At 48.6% G+C, this 14,790-nt stretch overlaps 1 protein-coding gene across 1 annotated transcript in view; it reads left to right on the top strand.

Moving 5' to 3' along the window:
* ECHDC3 (enoyl-CoA hydratase domain containing 3) overlaps positions 1 to 14,790 on the top strand; it is a 48,660-nt gene that overhangs the window by 13,137 nt on the left and 20,733 nt on the right. Inside the window, exons 2-3 of the mRNA XM_075342594.1 lie at positions 7,039 to 7,160; positions 13,669 to 13,766. Coding sequence (XP_075198709.1) covers positions 7,039 to 7,160; positions 13,669 to 13,766 — 220 coding nt within the window. The remainder of the gene's footprint in view (positions 1 to 7,038; positions 7,161 to 13,668; positions 13,767 to 14,790) is intronic.

Genomic DNA, 14,790 nt, shown 5'->3' with positions numbered 1-14,790 from the left:
CACAAATAGTCTGGGGTGTGAAATCCTGCTGAAAAATTATTTTATGGGGTTGAACTGCAGTTCAAGACACAGCTGTATAGATTAATGTGGTACTGCTATTTGATAGGGATACCTACTGTTGAACCACCTAATATTCGCTCATTGACCACTAATGGTATTTATAAATAAACAAATCCGCAGTTGTGGAATCATAAGTGCGGCTATCTTGTGACCGCTCAAGCACGTCCTTAAAAAGCAATATAATGAACACAGAAGAAAAAAGGACTCTCCGTGCAAAGGAAAAGTATAGTCATATTCAGTCAAAATCACAACCTCCAAAAGTGCATATAAAAAATCACTTTCTTTATCGTTCCTATGGGAGACCCAGACCATGGGTGTATTGCTACTGCCCCCGGAGGACACACAAAGTTACTACACTCAAAACGTGTAGCTCCTCCCTCCTAGCATATACACCCCCTGCTAGCCAGTCCTAGCCAGTTTCATTCTTTGTGTCAGGAGGATCACACACACACATGCATCCTTTTTTGATTTTTCATTTTTTCTAAAGATTTGGAAGAAAAGCGGGTCCACTGGACTCCCGGCATGTCCCTTCTCACCCCCCTGGCGGCGGTGCTGTTAAGGTTGACTTCAGGGCAGGAGCCCTTCATGCCGCGCTCCTTCACCATCCCTTAGGGGCTCTGGCTTGAAGTTAGAGCCAACACGGTTCTCACTGCCTTGCAGGAGACCGGCTTCCATCCGCAGCCCTTTTGCAGGACCCTGCTGGACGGAGCACTGAACCCCCACCCCACCAGGGACTGGGCCCTGCGTCTCAAAGCTAAGTATAGAGACGTTATTCAGAGGGTCCTTCTGCAATGTGGGGCACTTTTATTGGGGGGGACAGTGATTTACTTTGATAATGCTGCTTTTTACTGTGTTTCCGGCCGGTTCCACGGTTTTTACTGAGAACCGCGCCGATGATGCCTGATTGTCGGCCGCATGCATAACTCTAGGCCCCGGCTTCAGCCGCGGCCTAGTTTCGTTTCGTTCCCCTGCATGTCAGTCATGCAGGGGGACACTGCAGCGCCGCCCGCCGGCCGCTCTGCACAGGGGAGGACACTCCTTTTTGAGGAGATGATTCCCTCCCCTGTACATCTCCTTAGCCCTCCGATTCCCGCTCCTGGGTTAACCCCCGCCCCCCCCCCTTACTCTGGCGCCATTTTCTCAGCGTTCTTAGTACACTGGTCGGCGCTGGCTGCTCTGCAGTGCAGAGGGAGTGAATATCTGGCTGGGGGTCCAGGCTTGGAATCCGGAGGGCACTCATAATAGCGGTCTGATAAGTCACAACCTCTGGTTGTGCACTTTTATACACTCTCAGGGCATTCTTAATTCTTTATTATAGAACCTCCTCCTCAGCAGCATGTCTCACACTAGGAGCAAAGCTCCAAGGCTGTACACTACATGTTCTGCATGTAAGCTCATATTGCCTGAACCGGCACAGACCACACACTGTAATGGTTCTTATGTGGTGGTGCCTCAGCCTGGAGTCTCCCCAGGCTGAACCCCTGTCTTGGGTATTCTAGACATTCTAGACAGAGCCCCCACCTCTGCAGCATGTCTCACAGAGCGAGGCTGCAGGCTGTTTTTATTACCCACTGCAGGTAGTCTCGTACGGCTGTACCGAGCTCATAACCATCTGTGGCCCCTCAGCTTGGAGGCTCATTAATGGTCCCTCCAGCTGCTCCGGTTTCGGTGGCTGACCCCTGGGGGAATCCTATTTCCAGGGGTCGGCTGTCCCGGCATCTGCTGAGCATGCAGCCCCCTTCTCAGGGCGTTTTCTGCTTCAGCTCGCTCAGCAAAGCTCACAAGGGACTCTCCTTCTGGGCTCAGACCCCGTCCTCCTGACAGGGAGACGCAGGGTCCCCTGTCCTCCCCGTCCCGCAGCTCCGATTACGAGCTGACTCACTGGACGAGGAGGATGTCTCTACCAGGGGCTCGGACGCTACTTTATGTACATTGATCCGTCCGTAGGTGACGCAGATGCGAATGATTGGATTGCGTCCATTATACTTGTACTGGACCTCCATCCGCCTGTATCAGGGGAGTATTCCCCGCTGGCAGAAAGGCATCAGTATACCTTTAACAGGACTAGGAGTGTGTTCCTTAACCACTCCAGTTTTCAGCCCGCTGCGTCCAAGCCCACAGCCTGTCCTGCAGACCCCACAGCGGGGTTCTGCTGCCTGTCTCCCCCTCCCATCAGAGGGGTCAAGGAGTGTACTCATTCGTCAAGGGTGGCCACTCCGGTGTCTAGACTTTCAGCCCGGATAGTTGTATCAGTGGCTGACGGCACCTCTATAAGGATCCCACGGTACATTAATTTTGTACTGGACCTCAATCCGCCGGAGTTACCTTATCTAGGTGAACACAACGTGTGGTCCTTAACCACTCCAGTTTTCAGGCCCCTGTGACCAGCCCAGGTTCCGCTCTGACAGTCGCTTCCCATGAAGCGTGATTCTGAGGACTGTGTTTCCCCTGTCCACCAATGGTGGTCAAGAAGTGGGCTCATTCACCTCAGGTGGCTCAGCCCGGACCGTTATGTCAGTGGCTGATGGCTCCTCACTTAAGGTTTTGCGGTCCGCCCGGTTGTCCTTTTGGCCAAGTCGGTATGGGGGCGGCAGGAGCTTCGTTCTCCTCAGCTTTACAGCAGTGCGGTTTTTTTGTACCTTCTCTGCTTCTCTGGAGGAGATGCATTCCCTCACAGGGACTCTATGCCCAAAACGGTTGCCTGAACTTCCAGACTTCAGTCTTTTCATCCTCTGCCAGGTCTGCCATGCTGGACACCGCACGGCGGTGGTCTTGGCTACTTTCCTCGCTATCCGCAGGCTCCTGTGGCTTCGGAGGGACCAGTTTCCTCGGAACCAACTGGATGAAATTAAGGAAGCTCTTGGCGGGGAGTGTTCTTCCTTGCCACAAACCTAAACCAGGGAACCTGTCCAGGGCAGGAATCAGTTGAGGTTTCGGTGGTTTCCGTTCCTCCATCTGATCGTCCTCTAGCTCGGCCTAGGTTCATAGAACCAAATGGCTCGAAGCTGCGTCTTCAGAAGTCCGCAGGAGATGCTGCCACTGAGTCAGCTTCCTCCGAGCTATCTAGCCACGCCAACAACCTCCTTGGTCGGTGGCAGGCTCTCTCCACTTGGCGACGTAGGGTTCTGACACGTCTCCGTTCAGTGGGGGCGGGATTATATCCCCCATGGCTACAGGATGGAATTCTGTCCACCCGCCAAACAGATTTTTTCTGTCAACTCCTCCCGGCTCCAAGGCCGCCGCCTTCTCACAGGCCGTGGCATTTCTTGCAGGCCAATGGAGTAATTGTACCAGTTCCCGACTGGGAACGGTTCTGAGATTTTTGCTTAAATCTATTCCTAGTCCCCGAAGAGGGCGGTGCCTTCCGACCTGGATCTTTAGCTTTTCAAGCATAGTCAGGTGTGGCGTTTTCACATGGAGTCTCGGTTTTGTTCCGTGTGTTTTTCACCGGATCAATCAAGAACCCAAGGAGATTCCCTAGCAGCCATCGGCATCAGAGATGCCTATCTGCAGGAGTCAATCGCAGTTTCACACCAGCGTTGACTACGTTTTGACAATCGGAGTGGTCCAATTCGTGGCTCTTCCCTTGGGGTTAGCCATGGCCCCTCGAGTATTCTCATTGGGGCAGCTGTGATTAGGGTCCTGCACCCCTAGGGATTGGCAGTGATCTTTTGCCCTGGACGGCCTTCTTGTTGGGGCTTCATCCAGTGCTGACTCTTAGTAGAGTGCTTCGCTCACTCTCGCCACTCTAACCTATTCGGGTGGCTTGTCTTTCTGTCCAAGTCCACTCTGACTTCGAACCAGAGGTTCTCAGGGACGCAATTCGAAACTCTGTCGGCTCTTGTGAAGCTGCTCTTAGTCGATCAGTAGTCCCTCCGCTGGCGGTCGACGTCGTTCTATCAGACACCTTATACAGGCGCTGGTCAGACGGTGGCGTCAATGGAAGCCTATCCGCCTTGGGAGCAGTATATCTCCACCGTGGAGCGCAGGGCGCTTGGACTCTGTCCGAATCAGCCCTCTGGATCAATGTGCTGGAAATCAGAGCTGTATTTCTAGCTCTCTAAGCCTTCACCATCTGTTGGCGGCTAGGCACATTCGAGTCCAGTCGGACAACGTGACAGCGTTTTCCTACATCAGCTTCCGGGGCGGGACACTCAGCCGCCTGGCAATCTTGGCGGCTCAACATTCTTCAGTGGACAAGGGACTCCTAGTCAACCGTATCCGCAGCCACATCCTAGAGGTGAAGACTGCGAGGCAGACTATTTCAGCTGTCCAACCGTGGTCCACAATCCTCAGGTTTTGCGGTAGACACACTGGTTCATGTTTGATCCCAGCTTCGTCTCTTTACGTATTTCACCCTCTACCTCTTGTCCAGAGTCCTGCGCAAGATCAGTAAAGGGGGCCGTCGGGTCATTCTCATACTCCAGACTGACCCAGGCAGGCTTGGTACTCTGACCTGCTCCTTCTGTCCGTTGGGTTGCCATGGCATCTTCCGGACCGTTCAGACCTTTTCTCAAAGGGTCCGTTTTTTCCGTCAGAATTCTGGATTCTCAGATTGACGGCGTAGCTCTTGAGTCCTGGATCTTGGCGACTTCTGATATCCTTCCTGAAGTCATCTCCGCTATGACTCGAGCTCCAAAGTGTCCTTTGACCTTTTTGGCCTTGCCGACCCTCCTGTCCCTTCCACAGTCCGGTCTACAGCTAGGACTATCCCTCATTAAGGGACAGGTCTCGGCTCTGTCAGTATGTGCCAGCGGCGTATCGTCCGGCTGGCTCCGGTGCGCTCCTTTAAGGGCGCATCTCACATCATTCCGTCTTTCCGGCGGCCTATGGAGCCCTGGGACCTTAATCCGGTCCTCCCGGTTCCCGGAAACCCCCCTTTGCGCCTCTTGGGGAGGTTTCTTTGTTTCATCTTTCACAGAAAGTAGTCTTTCTAGTGGCTATAATTTCCCGCCAGAGAGTTCTGGCTGCACTCTCTCGGAGTCACCCCCTTTTTTGGTCTTTTGCATCAAGACAAGGTGGTCTTCATCCGACTCCGGACTTTTTTCCCTAAGGCGGTTACTGCTTCCACCTTATCCGGGGCAATTTTCCTGCCTTCCTTTTGTCCGGCTCCTGTTCATCGCTTGAGGAAGCGTTGCATATCCTGGATCTGGTGCGGGCGCTCCGGATCTATGTGTCTCGCACCGCCGTTATTAGGCGGTGCACCTCTCTCTAGTGCTGACTGCTAGTCAGCGTAGCGGTCTCTCGGCATCTAAGCCGACCCTGGTTCGTTGGCTTAGGTCGGCCATTTCCGAGACCTACAAGTGTACTCAAGTGCCTTCCCCGCCGGGGATCAGAGCACATTTAATCAGACCTGTCGGCGCCTTTTTGGGCTTTCAGGCACCAGGTTACGGCTCAGTAGGTCTGTCAGACTGCAGCTCGAATTAGTCTGCGTACTTTTTCGAAGCACTACCCAAGGCATGCTCATGCTTTGGCAGATGCGGGCTTGGGCAGACGCATTTGTCCGGCGTCTGTCGCCCATTTGTGAAGTTAGGTTTGCCTGCTTCTCAGTTGTCTGTTTATTCCCACCCATGGACTGCTTTTGAACGTCCCATGGTCTGGGTCTCCCATAGGAACGATAAAGAAAAAGAGAATTTTGTTACTTACCGTAAATTCTTTTTCTTATAGTTCCGTCATGGGAGACCCAGCACCCTCCCTATTGCCTGTTGGCAGGTTTCTTGTTCCGTGTGTCTTCACCGGCTGTTATTGTTGTAGACAGAGGTTCCGGTTCTTCCGGATTTTACTCTGTCTCTTCTTGTGGGTGGATGTCCTCCTTCAGCTTTTGCACTAAACTGGCTAGGACTGGCTAGCAGGGGGTGTATATGCTAGGAGGGAGGAGCTACACGTTTTGAGTGTAGTAACTTTGTGTGTCCTCCGGGGGCAGTAGCAATACACCCATGGTCTGGGTCTCCCATGACGGAACTATAAGAAAAAGAATTTACGGTAAGTAACAAAATTCTCTTTTTTATTATAAGACCAAGTAAAAGGCCGGTTGGATTAACATCATATATAAATATATAGTTCAGTACAAAAGGTGGAGATCATGGAGTAACGAGGACAAGGGAAAAAGCAGCACATAAACCCAAACATGGAAGAGAGTAATAGGCTGATTAACACTTCACCCTATGGTTGTTCAAAGTAGCTCACAACAGAGTAGGAGTGATGTCCCATAGGGGGGAACCAGGGTAAGTAAGGTTAGTCAGATTAATATAAAGAAAATGCATCACATGCATGTATCAGAAAGCTCCATGTGCTCTATCAATATTCAGGCTTTATTCATATTTATGAATGGCACTCTTCCTCCTATAGCTCCCCCTTATGAAGCTATAGGCGAGACGCGTAGGGGCACACGACTCTGCGATCTGGCTGATATAATTTGACACATGGGTAAGTGTGATTAGATCTCTGACATGCTACCTGATATGCTCCATGTAACACTCTTCTGTTTCTTTGTGGGGCTGTTTCAGCCCTGAATATTGATACAGCACATGGAGCTTTCTGATACATGCATGTGATGCATTTTCTTTGTATTAATCTGACTAACCTTACTTACCCTGGTTCCCCCCTATGGGACATCACTCCTACTCTGTTGTGAGCTACTTTGATCAACCATAGGGTGAAGTGTTAATCAGCCTATTACTCTCTTCCATGTTTGGGTTTATGTGCTGCTTTTTCCCTTGTCCTCGTTACTCCATGATCTCCACCTTTTGTACTGAACTATATATTTATATATGATGTTAATCCAACCGGCCTTTTACTTGGTCTTATAATAAAAGTGATTTTTTTATATGCACTTTTGGAGGTTGTGATTTTGACTGAATATGACTATACTTTTCCTTTGCACGGCGAGTCCTTTTTTCTTCTGTGTTCACTAATGGTAATTATGCCTACGATAATTGTAAAACTTGTTGGCTGTAACTATCACCTATTTCTGTACAGGAAAATAACCATGAATAATCCTCAGAAGAGAAATGCCTTGTCACTTGCTATGCTTCAGTCTCTGGAGAAAGACATCTTACATGAGGTTGATGCCAAAGATTTGAGGGTCATTGTAATTGCAGGTATTCCCAAAATTACAATCTGTAATCATACTCACTTATATAAATAAGTATTGCACGTCATGATCTAATACTCAAAGTATGTTTACAGTGGGTACGGAAAGTATTCAGACCCCTTTAAATTTTTCACTCTTTGTTTCATTGCAGCCATTTGGTAAATTCAAAAAAGTTCTTTTTTTCTCATTAATGTACACTCTGCACCCCATCTTGACAGAAAAAAACAGAATAGTAGACATTTTTGCAAATTTATTAAACAAGAAAAAACTGAAATATCACATGGTCATAAGTAGTCAGACTCTTTGCTCAGACACTCATATTTAAGTCACATGCTGTCCATTTTCTTGTGATCCTCCTTGAGATGGTTCTAATCCTTCATTGGAGTTCAGCTGTGTTTAATTAAACTGATAGGACTTGATTTGGAAAGGCACACACCTGTCTATATAAGACCTCACAGCTCACAGTGTATGTCCAACCAAATGAGAATCATGAGGTCAAAGGAACTGCCCAAAGAGCTTAGACAGAATTGTGGCAAGGCACAGATCTGGCCAAGGTTACAAAAGAATTTCTGCAGTACTCAAGGTTCCTAAGAGCGCAGTGCCCTCCATAATCCTTGAATGGAAGAAGTTTGGGACTACCAGAACTCTTCCTAGACCTGGCCGTCCAGACAAATTGAGCAATCGTGGGAGAAGAGCCTTGGTGAGAGAGGTAAAGAAGAACACCAAGATCACTGTGGCTGAGCTCCAGAGATGCCGTAGGGAGGTGGGAGAATGTTCCACAAAGTCAACTATCACTGCAGCCCTCCACCAGTCAGGCCTTAATGGCAGAGTGGCCTAACGGACGCCCCTCCTCAGTGCAAGAGGAAAGCCTGCATAGAGTTTGCAAATAAACATATGAAGGACTCCCAGACTATGAGAAATAAGATTCTCTGGTCTGATGAGATGAAGATAGAACTTTTTTGGTGATAATTCTAAGCGGTATGTGTGGAGAAAACCAACTACTGCTCATCACCTGCCCAATACAATCCCAACAGAGAAACATGGTGGTGGCAGCATCATGCTATGGCTAGGGGGGTGTTTTTCAGCTGCAGGGGTAGGATGACTGGTTGCAATTGAAGGAAAGATGAATGCAGCCAAGTACAGAGATATCCTGGAAGAAAACCTCTTCCAGAGTGCTCTGGACCTCAGACTTGGCCGAAGGTTCACCTTCCAACAAGACAATGACCCTAAGCACACAGCTAAAATAACAAAGGAGTGGCTTCAGAACAACTCTGTGACCATTCTTGACTGGTCCAGCCAGAGCCCTGACCTAAACCCAAATGAGCATCTCTGGAGAGACCTGAAAATAGCTGTCCACCAACATTCTCCATCCAATCTGACAGAACTGGAGAGGATCTGCAAGGAAGAATGGCAGAGGATCCCCAAATCCAGGTGTGAAAAACTTCTTGTATCATTCCCAAGAAGACTCATGGCTTTACTAGCTGAAAAGGTGCTTATACTCAATACTGAGAAAAGGGTCTGAATACTTATGACCATGTGATATTTCAGTTTTTCTTGTTTAATAAATTTGCAAAAATTTCTACATTTCTGTTTTTTTCTGTCAAGATGGGGTGCAGAGTGTACATTAATGAGAAAAAAATAACTTTTTTGAATTTACCAAATGGCTGCAATGAAACAAAGAGTGAAAAATGTAAAGGGGTCTGAATACTTTCCGTACCCACTGTACAATTTGAAAAACACTAACCATTAGTAAGAGGGAATAAACATGGAGGTTATCTTTTCATTATTCCTTTATTATTAATGTCTTTATTATTTATTAGTTGCCTTCACCTTTATTCATATTGGCTAATTAATCTGTGTATATAGATCCTTCCATCTGGTTGTAGCTAAAATGTGAATAGAGCCAGGTAAAGAGCCATCATAACTGTGTCCTTTGTGATCAGGCAGAGTGTGTCGCACACATCACCCTGCCTGATCATAACATGGGAAACTGTAGTCACTGTGGCTGACCATTACACCTAATATGAACATGTTGGAGAGCCTGTAAACAAAAAAAAAAATGAATACAGTAGGATTTCACCCCCAAACTATTTATATGCGCATGTAGCTCTTTCAAAGACAAGTCCAGCAATACCTTTACATGGCCAGTCTGTTTGTCCATTACTGAGAAATCAAGTTAAATTGATATGCAAATAAGGCTGTAGATCTGAAGCCTCTGTCACTCCAGCTCTAGTCCCCGCTCATTGCCACCACCTTCTGCTTGAATGACAGCCTCTATGCTATGTGAGTTTAGGCAAAGGAGTAGTCAGGCAGGAGTAGGAATAGAGCTGGAGTGACAGGGGCTTCAGATTTACAGCCTCATATACATATAAATTCAAATGCTGGGTTCTCAGTAATGGAGGAACAGACTGACCATGTAAAGGTATTTCTGGACTTGTCTTTGAAAGAGCTACATGTGTATATAAATGATGAGGGGGTTGAAATCCTTCTGATGGATTCCTTTTAAAGTTACATTCTATTACAAATGTTTTAGTTCTACTTGAAAAAAAAATAATACAAGCTAGTCAATAAATCATATGTATACGAAAACATTGCCTTTGCAAAATTCAACTTGCCACACCAAAATCAAACAGACATACAGCTATATGAAAACAATGAAAGAATGATGGCCCTTGGCTTGATCCCTAAAGCCCAAAGCCATACAGTCCTCATAAGGGTATTCCAATGTCAGACAGACACCTCTCGGGATGGGGTCCCTTTCTCAAAATAAATCCAACACAACAAAACCAACATCTCACCACTCTTGTAATGGCTTCATCCAAGGTGCTCGGCAGCTTGACCAGAGCTTGTCAGTATATTCATGCAAGAGAATAGCCGGCACTCCATCCATTTTGAGAAAATTGTGTTTTTTGTAACTTTTTCCATACGTACTAAAACCACTGAACATAGATCCTCAATCATCTGGAGTTTATTTGAGAATCTGTCTTTAGTGGTTTTAGCATCTATGGAATAAAGTTACAATAAGCACGGAGGTTTCTCAAGAAGGACAGTCTGCCGGCTTTTCTCTTATCTATATATATAATTGCCTTATTCTGTCTGTCTGTCTGTCTGTCTGTCTTGCTCCAAAATTGTGCAACGTGACAGTGTCGTTAGCGTGACAACTGACGGATTGGCCGCTGGGCTCGGCCTGGCCCCGCCCCCCCCCCCCCACGGATTGGCCATTCGCCTCGACCGGGCCCCACCCCCCGCATGGATTAGCCGCTCGCCCTGGCCCTCCGCACGCATCGCCCGCTCCAGCGTACACCGGCTCACGCTGACGCCTCGCCCGCTCGCCCCGCCACACTCGGCCCCGCCGCTGGCGGACATAACCTTGCGATGCTGGGATTGTGATGGAGCCGGTGTACGCTGGTAACCATGATACACATCGCTTAACTATAGGAAACGCTTCCCTTAGTTACCCGATGTGTATCATGGTTAGGAGCGAAAACCGGCTCTCGGTACACATGTGCGCTGCGGTCATTAATGAAGTGTCATGCAGCGGTGAAAGAGTTAAAGACACTGCAAGACACTTCATTATAGGCAGCGGGCACCCCCAGAAGAGAGAAGACAGAAGAAAGAAGACCCCCGCAGTCATACTCACCAGACGCCGACCGGGAGCAGGTGAGCGCATCAAGGTCCTGCAGCGGAGCACACACACACACACACACACATACACATACACACACACACACACACACACACACACACACACACACAAGAACAGACACACACACACACATCAGATCACACTCACTCACTCTCACACACACCTCACACACACATCACATCCCATCCACATACTCACAACATATTAAACGAGAGAAAATATAGGAGCATTAAAGGGCCATACATCATATCAAAAATAAATATGGAGACTCCTTGTAATAAGAGTAATAATAAATTTATTCCAAAATTGTAACAACAAGGAGACAACATTATAATTTAATGAAAAAGGTGCAAAAGTGCAGGAAAGATGATTCCAGAGAGTATTCCCAACTAAGGGCCCCTGCCATTATGAATACAGAACAATGGGAGGGCAATTAGAGATTCAATACATTGTAATTACATAAATATATTGCCACTTACCCATCAGAAAAAAGTACAATAGTACTGGGCAAATGCCCAGGCAGGGGTCCGGTGCAGGAGAGGGAAGCCCCAACGCGTTTCGCTGCGTTAGCTTCTTCGGGGGGCAGTGTGTGGCCAGGGTATCACTACATGGGCTATAAATACCCCCATGATGAGTAGCAGGGATTGTCACCACCTGCGCCGCGCGCGTCCCGGCTCGTAACATCCACCCGCCCACCACTTCCGGGTCTCACCAGCGGAAGTGACTCTCACGTGACGTCACCCCTCACCGCTGGAGAGATCCTCAGTGCGGGCGGAATGGAGAGAGAGGGGAGGCGCTCGCCGCGGACCTCCCAGGTATGGGCAAGGAAGTGGGCGTCCCCAAACTTCACAGGACCATAACAAACATGGCGCAAGCAACGTCACTAGTGGGCCGCACCAGGGCATCAGTATGAGATAACGGGGCGGACCTAAGCACGCTGGTCAGAACATAATGAGTGATCCAAATCAAACCCCCCAATAAATATTTAAGGTTATACATTAGGGCGGACCACAGTGACGCAATACACCAAGGGGACAAGGAGGTACATCATGGAGATAGCATGGGGAGTATACAGTTCCACAGAAATAATACATGAATAAATGAGATCATATATATAGGAGATATCGCTTACTTCTCGGCGGCGATACTGTGCGTGCAGTGACCTTCCAGGACCTGCCGGAGGATCACATGGCCGGAAGCATGTGGTATCTCCGGATGTTGTGAGTGTGTCAGTGTGTGTGCGTGTATGCGATCGGATGTGTGCGTGTATGCGATCGGATGTGTGCGTGTATGCGATCGGATGTGTGCGTGTATGCGATCGGATGTATGCGTGTGTTCTGATGTGTGAGTGTATGCGATTGGATCTGTGAGTGTCGGCAGAAGGCAGAGGAGCACGGCGTGCAGCACAGCTGCTGGGACCGCCCACCGGAGGGCACAGGGAGAAGTGGGGTGTGAGTGTATGCGATCAGATGTGGGCGTGTATACTGTCTGATGTGTGACTGTGGAGCACAATGGGGAGTGCGCAGCATGGGGGATGGAGCACGATGGGGCTGCGCATCATGGGGCATGGAGCACGATGGGGGGTGCGCAGCATGGGGGATGGAGCACGATGGGGGTGCGCAGCATGGGGGATGGAGCACGATGGGGGGTGCGCAGCATGGGGGATGGAGCACGATGGGGGGTGCGCAGCATGGGGGATGGAGCACGATGGGGGGTGCGCAGCATGGGGGATGGAGCACGATGGGGGTGCGCAGCATGGGGGATGGAGCACGATGGGGGGTGCGCAGCATGGGGGATGGAGCACGATGGGGGGTGCGCAGCATGGGGGATGGAGCACGATGGGGAGTGCGCAGCATGGGGGATGGAGCACGATGGGGGGTGCGCAGCATGGGGGATGGAGCACGATGGGTGGTGCGCAGCATGGGGGGTGCGCAGCATGGGGGATGGAGCACGATGGGCGGTGCGCAGCATGGGGGATGGAGCACGATGGGTGGTGCGCAGCATGGGGGGTGCGCAGCATGGGGGATGGAGCACGATGGGCGGTGCACAGCATGGGGGATGGAGCACGATGGGGGGTGCGCAGCATGGGGGATGGAGCACAATGGAGATGGAGCACGATGGGTGCGCAGCATGGGGGATGGAGCACGATGGAGGGTGCGCAGCATGGGGGATGGAGCACGATGGGGGGTGCGCAGCATGGGGGATGGAGCACGATTGGGGTGCACACCTCCCCCCAAAACACACACACAGCGCCACTCGCGCACCGCACAACACACCACACACACACTGGGAACCACAAACACCGCCCTACACAGACACCCACACACAGACAACGCCGCACACACACAACACCCAACACACGAACACCGCGGCATACACAAATATACGCACATACCGTGCAACACACACTGCACAAAACATACCTCCCCCCAAAACACACACGCACTCCACACCCACACAAACCGCGCAACACACAGCACCACACACACAGAATGCTGCAGACACACAGCGCTCCACAAACAACGCAACACACACAACGCAACACACATAAAACACCGCTCTCTCACACCCCCACACCCAGACAACACCCAGAACATTTACAGTGCCCTACACAAACACTGGCAACTACACACAACAACATCTATATATATATATATATATATATATATATAACAAAAATCATACATTAACTACACAATAAATTCTAGAATACCCGATGCGTTAGAATCGGGCCACCTTCTAGTAAGCTATATAAATGTCCGAGAGGGGAATATTTCTTTTTAGTTTTTGTTTCATTGATATACTATTATTTTTGCTTCTTTCTTTTTAATTCATCCATTTATTTTTCCTTCCATTGTTTCCATTCCAGCAAATGGTCCGGTGTTTTCATCTGGCCACAATCTGAAAGAATTCACAGCCACTCATGGCAAAGCGTATCATGCTGATGTATTTAATGCCTGTGTTAAGGTGAGTGTCCTACTAAACAAAATACAGCATAAATATATTCATTAAATCACATAATTAATGACTGACAGTAAGCAACAGTGTCTCTATTTGTAACCTACCATAGGGCCTGTCTGATTCTTCTGAGATGTCCATCGTTCTGAAAAGATCAATGCTTTATGTATATAGTCTAAGCCTAAAATGTCGTCCGATTGAAAATATATATTACATAAACAGGCACATGAACTAAAATGCATAAAAAATATATAAATATATTTAGCTAGACTAGAGAAAGTGTCATGATTCTTGCAGCATTACAATTGCACTTTTTTATTAGTTTAACCAGTGGATTCTTCGCTGTATAAAAGGCCTGTAGCATGCTTAACAGGAACAACAAATTAAAAGGAATCTGGCAGCAGTAGGGATGTGCAGGGCCGAACTGTAAAATTTAGAGTTCGTAAAGGACATGTAGTGTCCGGTGCTGAAATCTGAACCCGTTGTCGAGTTAGGTGTTTGGTTGCTGTTTGGATGCTGAACAAAGTTTGTTGAAATGCTGCAGAAGAGCTATTCAGTAAGCTTTTCAGCATGGGGGAGATGCATGTATGCTGCTGGAAACAAACTTTGAAAAAAATTACGTGGGGTCATGTCCTTTTTTGATAACCAGCGCAAGTAATGTAGACAGCTGGGGGCTGATATCAGGCTGGGAAGGGCCATGACTATTTGGCCCTTCTCAGCCTAAAAATACCAGCCCACAGCTACCGCAGAAGTGGTGCATCTCATTAGATGCTCCAGTTCTGGTGCTTTGGCTGGCTCTTCCCAATTTGCCCTCTTGCTGTGGCAGTGAATTGACAGCTGCCATCAAGCCCTGGTGTTGGTAATGGTATAAAAACGTTCCCCGACTCCCTCATTCACCAATTATAGAAATTAAAAAAAAAAGCCATGAAGATTCCGAAGTAATCCACCAAATCCAATGTAGTCCAAAAGTAGAAACCTGAAAGTCGTAAAAAGAGAGAATTAAAAAAATAAAGACGACAGTCCCTCATTCACC

This window comes from Anomaloglossus baeobatrachus, chromosome 4 (genome assembly GCF_048569485.1).
Source record: "Anomaloglossus baeobatrachus isolate aAnoBae1 chromosome 4, aAnoBae1.hap1, whole genome shotgun sequence".
In the NCBI taxonomy this organism is placed as follows: domain Eukaryota; kingdom Metazoa; phylum Chordata; class Amphibia; order Anura; family Aromobatidae; genus Anomaloglossus; species Anomaloglossus baeobatrachus.
Note: the sequence above shows the minus strand (reverse complement) of the source record. Positions and strands in the feature narration are given on the sequence as shown.